Source organism: Fukomys damarensis, unplaced genomic scaffold (genome assembly GCF_012274545.1).
Source record: "Fukomys damarensis isolate Sample0158 unplaced genomic scaffold, DMR_v1.0_HiC HiC_scaffold_17, whole genome shotgun sequence".
Lineage (NCBI taxonomy): Eukaryota > Metazoa > Chordata > Mammalia > Rodentia > Bathyergidae > Fukomys > Fukomys damarensis.
Window position 1 is genome coordinate 44,247,393 of NW_022900929.1, and position 8,374 is coordinate 44,255,766.

At 33.3% G+C, this 8,374-nt stretch overlaps 1 protein-coding gene across 1 annotated transcript; it reads left to right on the forward strand.

Annotated features, from left to right (window-relative positions):
• Window positions 1–1,149: 1,149 nt before the first annotated feature.
• Window positions 1,150–2,076, forward strand: LOC104849722 (olfactory receptor 4N5). The gene has a single exon (XM_010606249.1). The coding sequence runs from the start codon at window positions 1,150–1,152 to the stop codon at window positions 2,074–2,076; it is 927 nt and encodes a 308-aa protein (XP_010604551.1).
• The last annotated feature ends 6,298 nt before the right edge of the window (window positions 2,077–8,374 follow it).

The following is an 8,374-nucleotide window of genomic DNA, read 5'->3' on the forward strand; positions in this document are numbered from 1 at the left end:
CAAAATATGTCTCCATAGTTTCCATTTGCTGCTTAAATTATTTATATTTTGTATTTATTATATAAGACAGACCATATGATATTCAACCTTGCATGCCTGTATGATTTCACTTAACATTATGGTCTCGAGGTCCATCCAGGTTCTCACCAAAGACTTACATTTCTCCTACTTTATCATAATAAGTTTAAAAGAAGAAAACATGTTCATTCTTTTATTTATCATTTGCAGGTGGGAGAAAAAGTAAATTCATTTTGAATTTTTAAGAAAAGCAATTTCTTTATTTTTCTCATCTTTCAAATGTGTATATTAATATGTATGTTCTGCCTAACCAAGTATTTCTACTAGCCTTTAATTCTAATAGTTGAAATACTCAAAATCTTTTCCATATACTAAGTATTGCACTCTATAAAAATCCATAATTTGTCTGAGATATTAGGTAAAATATTGAGACTCAGTGAGGATTTATCTGAATTTAAGGAAATGCTGTAGAAAAGAGATTGGGGACCCAGCCAGTGGTATAACTGGAGGAATACCTCTAAATTAGCTGAAATGTATCAATTTTGCCTGAGATTTTGATAACCTGTTTAGAGTAAGGATGCACAAGGGAAGCAAAGAAAAGCAATGTGATGGAAACTTGTTATTCAAAAATTCAGCATATAGACAGAAGGATCACACCCAGGAACTATGGATTCTCTAGGAACTAAAGGAAAGAATTAACCGAAAAAATCACTTTGTTCTGTGGGGCAAGAAAATAAATAAAGAGCAAGTACTCCAAAAATTAGAAACTGTTTACCATCTCTAACAACAAAAACAAGCCAACAATAAGAACAATTTTGATAATGGTTGTTTTCCTTTAATCAAGAAACTTTTAATGTAATGAAAGAAAATTATGTAAGGTCTTACTGAGTCACATATATACAAACTTATATGTCATTGTTTATAAAACAGAGTTAGATTAATAGCATGTAAATGAGGCATTAGGAGGAAGAAGAATTAACTTAGGAAGCAGAGTTATGGACATGAGTTGTAATAACCGATGGTATTTGGGGGCACAGCAAATCTTTTTGAATTAGAGGTGGCTCTATTAAACTGACAAAATGTTTACAATAGGTAACCATTTTAATTTGTCATTATTCATACTAAGGAGTGATGGAGACAGAGAACAGCACAGTGGTAACAGAATTCATCCTCTACGGTTTGACCCAATCTCAAGATGCTCAACTCCTGGTCTTTGTTTTAGTCTTAATTTTCTACCTCATCATCCTCCCTGGAAATTTTCTCATCATTTTCACCATAAGATCAGACCCTGGACTCAATGCCCCACTCTATTTCTTCCTGGGGAACTTGGCCTTCCTAGATGTCTCCTACTCCTTCATTGTGGCTCCCAGGATGCTGGTGGACTTCTTCTCGGAGAAGAAGGTGATTTCCTACAGGTGCTGCATCACTCAGCTCTTTTTCTTGCACTTCCTTGGAGTAGGAGAGATGTTCCTTCTCGTTGTGATGGCCTTTGACCGCTACACTGCCATCTGTCGTCCTTTACACTATTCAACCATCATGAACTCTAGAGTCTGCTATGCATTACTGTTGGCTCTGTGGGTCGGGGGCTTTGCCCATTCCATTGTACAAGTGGCCCTTATTCTGCACTTGCCTTTCTGTGGCCCGAACCGGCTGGACAACTTCTTCTGCGATGTGCCGCAGGTCATCAAGCTGGCCTGCACCGATACCTTTGTGGTGGAGCTCCTGATGGTCTCCAACAGTGGCCTGCTGACGGTTCTGTGTTTCCTGGGACTTCTGTCTTCCTATGCCGTCATCCTCTGCCGTGTGCAGGGCCAGTCCTCTGAGGGGAAGAAGAAGGCCGTCTCCACATGCACCACCCATATCATCATCGTGTTTCTCATGTTTGGTCCTGCCATTTTTATCTACACTCGTCCCTTCCGGGCTTTGCCAGCTGACAAAGTGGTCGCTGTCTTCCACACGGTCATCTTTCCCTTGATGAACCCTGTGATTTATACACTTCGCAACCGGGAAGTGAAAGCTTCCATGAGAAAGTTGTTAAGTCAGTGCAACATTTGTTAAATTGAATAGAAAGAAATATTAAAGCTAAAAATAAGGACATTCAATCATAATTAAAAATCGTATTACTTCATTCATGCACTAAATGTATCAGTCATTTACAAAACCCTATATTTATTAAGAATTTCTAATTTTCAGTCTCTATCCTACACATGGAATGAGACAGGTAAAAATACAGTTCTCTTCAGATTACATATGAGAGGATTTACATAGGTAAAATTATTAGGATAAAAAGCCAGAGGAAATGTTCTCAAGTAGGTAAAAATAGTGTTGTGCCAGATATTAAATAGGGAGATAGTAATTATGTAACCTTTGTTTGTCAGGTAAAGTCTTCTGACCCAAATCCACTGGTCTTGTGCTGTTTAGATGTTACCAAAATGATTTGAAAGTAGTGACTATGCAATAATCTGGAAACAAAAATTCTATGCAAAAAAAAAAAAAAAAGACTGGTACAAATACCAAAGAATTTCTGAGTTGCTGTACTGGAATGAAAGTGTGCACCAGGCAAGAACTGAAAGTGGAGAGTACAGGAGGACAACTCTTGTAGAGAATTTCAGGCTATAGTACGAAATTCAGCTCATACAGAAATTAAAGCAGAGTAAGGCATCAAACTGAAGAGTAAATGTCAATGTTTTTACTTGTTTTAAGGTAAGAGACTCAAGAATCTGGAGAAATGATGACATTACTTAGTATAAAGCATCATAAGATCATGATTTTAATGGATACTTAAAGAATTACTTATTTTCCTAAATTTGGTTTTCTAGAATCACAGAGCTGCAATTGGTAGATTCAGTAACACCTCCTTAGTTGTAGCAGTCAAAAGTATCTCCATGTACTGCAAGGATCCTTTGGAGGGAAAGTTTGTCTCCAGTTGACACAACTAGGATTAAGGTGATTAAGGTCCAGTATTGATTTTAGAGTCAGATGATGAACCTTATTTTGCAAAATAATATGATATAGAGCCTACAGAACTTATTCATTTTAATAACAATATCCAGAAATTAATTCAAATTACTGTGAATATCAGAAAAAAATGAAAATCTTATCTAAATATAAGAGAAAATCAGGGATATACTCAGAGACTATGCACAACATGAAAATAAATAGTACTGATATCAAAATAAGAATGATTGACATATTGAAGATAGCAGTAGAAAATCAGGAGCAAAAGCCTAAATGAATGTCTTTAGGAGGTGGAAATCACAAAATAGTCAAATAAAAATGTTATCAATTAAGAGTGCATAAACTTAAATTGTATTATATGAGTTTAAAATTATGTGAGACAGATGAAAAATGAACTAGAAATTAAGTTGATAAAAATATTTCAATTGAAATGCAAATTTAAAAAGGAAGAGATACAAGAAGAGCATTAGAGATAGGTAAATATAATGGAAACAACGAGTTCATTTTTAATTGAAGTCCAAGACCAAAGAAACAGAGGGTCAGATGGATACATAGAAAGAGAACTTTCAAAAACGGACAGAAGATACGACATATAGCAAAACTGTGACCCAGAGCACAAGAACAAAAATAAGCCAAAAGAACCACTACCAGACACCTAAACACAGTGATGAAGGTAGAAGCTTATCTAAACCTGCTGGAATGAGGGAATGTGCTGATTTAAAAGAACAGTAATAGAAACAGCTCTTCTCCTAAAATAAACGTGGCCATCATAGGGCAATTCCAAGTTCAAAGAAAAAGGAAATATGTACCACAAATTTATATGTTTTTTAAGTCTTTCTACTGAAAGTGAAATAAAGACACCTTCAGAAAAACAAAAACTAGAAAGTTTTTCATCCAAACATATATACTAAATATATTAGCAGCAGATCTCTGGATAAGATTAAGCAATCATGATGGGAAATACTATGTTCAAGGAAACAGTACAGAGCAAATAAACTGTCAAACAACTTACTACATTTAAATATGTGAATAATGAATGTTGAATGTACAGAAATATGTTTACCAAATATATATACACAATGCTATATATATAGTGCAAATGTACATATAGTGATACTGTGTGAACACATATATAACTAAATACATATATTGAATAATATTCATGCACAATAAAAGATATGTTACAAAAGGAATTTAAGTGTTAAATGATTCTAGAATAGTGAAAATGTTAGTAAAATAATGAGGTTGGATTTCTGTATGTCAAAGATATATTGTACATGTTAAATGTACCAATAAGTAAAATTTTTAAAAAGAAAAGCAAAGATATATGTTACATCCTGTAAAAAAAACTTTAAATTTATTAGTAAAAAGAATTATAACTATTCAATTTAGAAATATTTTTTAAAATGATTATACACAGGAATACATTAACAAAAAGAAGATAAAGTGCATCAAATAGAAAATATATCTGGAGAAAATAAAATATACATGATTGTGGTGGTTGATTGATTGTCGCAACTTGAGAAGTTTAGTTAAGAGAAGTTTAGCAAATCAGCTCAGCAATACCCACTCTAGGGCGTGGAATACCCACTCTAGGGCAGTTCTTCGGCTGGATGATATAAAGAGGAAATAAGGAAGGATAGATCTGCTTCTGTTTCTTCTGAGGAGATCCACACTTCATCTTCACCTTGGAATTCCTCTCCTGATTTCCAGCACAGACTTCGGCTTGTGGCATGGATCCTTCAGCCTTCCGGTGCAGACCCATCGGCCTCCTGATACAGACTCGCATGGGACACTCCAGTGAGCTCCAGACCTGCTACTAAATCCTTCAGTCTCCACTGTGCAGACCCTCTGGACTCTTCCTCATCTCACTCTGCAGGTGGCCACTGGAAGCCAGTCTTGTAAATACATATATATATTTGCATATATTATGTTATATCTGATTCTCTGATGAGTACTGACTGAGGCAACCATACGGTGTGAAAATAAAAATTCCAAACTTCATTCAGAAACTCACTAAAAAATGAATGACTTCAACTATTTAATAAATAGAAAAAACTTGATAAAAAGGAAAAGTAATAAAATAACAGATATTCCTTATTGTTCTTCAATTGCATATTTGAGCATTTTCTTATTCACAAAAGATCAGCTCTTTTCCATTTTCTGACATCCTCTTCAATTTCATTTTTCAGAGTAGTGTAAGTTTCAACATAAGATCTTTTACTTCCTTTGTTAGATTGATTCCTCAGTATTTTGTTTTTCTTCAATGCTATTGTGAAAGGTATGGTTTCTCTGCTGTCTTAGTGATTTTGTCATTTGTGTACAGGAATGTTATTGATGTTTATGTGTTAACTTTGTATCCAGCCATGCTACCAAATTTGGTTATTAAATCTAGAAATCTTTTGGTGGAGTTCTTGGGGTCCTCTATGTAGAGTAGTACCATGTCGTATGCAAATAGTGACCATTTAACTTCATTTCTTATCTTTAGTCCTTTTATTTCTTTCTCTTGTCTAATTGCTCTGACCAGTGTTTCCAAAACTATATTAAGTAAGGGTGGTGACAGTGGATATCCTCGTCTTGTTCATGATTTCAGAGTGAAAGCTTTCAGTTTTTGACCATTTAATATGATGTTGGATGTTGGTTAGTCATAGATGGCTTTTATCAGATTGAGATTAAAGACCATGTAACCCTAAGCGTAACTTATATTCAACTGTCTTGTATAATCTGTAAATTTATATTACAAAAAATAAAAGACTGGGGAAAATCGATCAGTGGACACTGTATTTCACTCAGATTTGCAGGAGGACTTTCAATGTGCTACTGCACAACAGGATGATTATGGATGATGATGATGTACTACTTAGTTCTGAAAGCTAAAAAGAAAATTCTGAAAGTTTTCTCCATAAGTGAAAGATAAATGAGGAGACAAATAAGTTTAAGCAGGTTTAAAAATTATACAAGGTATTGATGTGTACTGGTAAGATATTAGTTGCTCTTAAAAAACATTTAAATAAAAAATGTAAAACAGGAAAAAATGTCAGCTGTGCATCAACATTTGTGATGATTTGCAGTAATCTGATGATGGGCACAGAAAAATGAACAAAATACTGAATCACCCTCAGGAGTCATTCTCAGCTGAGATGGTACAGAGTGACACTCTCTGTTCTTGTTTTACTTTCTCATACTGTAAACAAGGATTGTTTTCTCAATGTATTTAAAGATATGTTTTCTTTTTTAATTAATTTTATTGGTGCACTTTTGATATGCATAATGATCACATTCATCATAGGTAATTTATATCCCGTACATAATATATCTTTATTCTTGCTTTTCCCCTTTCCCCCGCCCTCCCTTCAACACTTCTACTCATCATTTGTAAAAGCTTTGTTTCCATTTTTCCTTCTATTCTCTTTTTTTTCCAATTTGCTTTCCTTTCCTCGCTGCCCGCTTCCCGTCCATTGTTCCCCTTCCTATTTGAACATTTTCTTCCTACTTTACAATATCTATCATCTATTTGAGTGAAAGTAAGGATCAAACTATGTTTTCTATATTTTTGTACTTATTATTGGTGACTCTGTTGATTAAAGTGCCCCATCCTAGAGATAAAGTGCTAATATTGCTAAACAAAAGAAGGCTGTGATGTGCTTTCTGAAAAAAAAAAAAAAAGTAGAATTCAGTTTCAACGGTTGTTCATTCTGATACAGTGCAGATTCCAGAGAGGTCAATATTAACTAAGTTATCTTTGCACAGATGCAGAAATAGCTAAATAATATTGATTGTTTGATGAAAATATTGAGACCAGAAGTTTTCAGAAAGATATGGTGTTTCCTCTTGGAGGAATGACTCAGCTTTTGTTAATCTGATGTCTGGGTTTAGATTATAGAACATTAGTACCAATAACAAGGACTGATTCTACTGACCAAATGAAAGATATCTTTATCATGGTAGTACTAGAATAAGTAGAGCTAATGTAATAGAAAGTATTAATGTTCAGCAGCAAATTACATGATAACTGAAAGAGAAAGCCACAAAAGAAATATTACAATCTTGAATTTGATGAACGCTAAAGTTTCTATTTTCTGGAAGATTATATAAATTGGTGCTTTTTCTTCCCTTGGTTTTTTGGAGAATGGAAAGAGATCTTATTATACTAGAAGTTTGCTTGATGGAAGTTTTACAACACTGAATCCAATACATTTAAACATATATACAGGTTAGGTATTTCTCCATAGTAAGTTTTAGAAGCGCTTAGATTTCAAAAAATTATCATACTTAATCTAAGCTGTTGCCTTTATGTTCACAGATGTTTGAAAATCCCACATTACCCTTTTCATAACTAAGATGTTAGTAATGTCCCCCTTTTCAATTTTCATTCTGGATTCTCATAGTTTGATATACTCTCTTTTTCCACTCTGCATTTTTGCTCAGTCTACTAAAAAACTGCTAATTTCAATTTTCTCCTTTTTTGTTTGCAATTTTCTCATATATTCCTTTTTTCTTCAATTTCCTTAATTCTGCTTCCTATAAATTGATTTTTGTTTTTAATTATAAGGCAGTCTTTCAACTTGATATTTTGTATACTTTATTTTTACTGTGTGCATTCAATGCTATAGATTCATTTGTATGTACTAATTTAGGTACAGTACATTGCCAAATTAAGAATTGATCATTTTTCAGAAAAAGTTCATATGCATGCATATATACATACACTTATACATATATGTATACAGATGTATATGTCATATATAGCCTTAACTATGTTTCTACAAAATTATTACAGCTAATAAATTCATTAAAGAAAATCAGAAGAAAAATATCTCTGGGTTTTTACATGTTAATGAACTTCTTTAAAAAGATTTAAAATTATCTTTTCATAAACAGCTTTTATATTTTCTTTATTAATATCTAATTGTATTACACTGAAATAAAAAATTCAAAATAAAAAAAGAAACTGAGAAACAATCCTATTTAGAAGACCATCAAAGTGAATAAAATACTTAGAATAAATTTAACCAAGGAATTAAAAGATCTGTACACTAAAGAGTACAAGCATTCATTAACAAAACTGAAGAAGATATAAATACATGGAAAGATATCAAGTATCTGTGCATCGCAAAACTTTATATTTTTAGTGTCCTGCCACATACCAACAGCAACAGATTCAATGCATTCCTTATGAAAATTATCATGTTTTTCATTAGTATAGGAAGAAATCATAAAAGTCACATTAAACTACAAAAGTCCCTTGATGATCAAAGCAATCTTGAGCAAAAAGAACCAAGCTAGCCAATTAAAAATATAATACAAATGGAAAGGGGATTTAGCTCAATAGTTCTGGTGCCTCCCTCACAAGCGTGAGGACCCAAGTTCGATCCCTAATGCCCCCAAACAAATATAT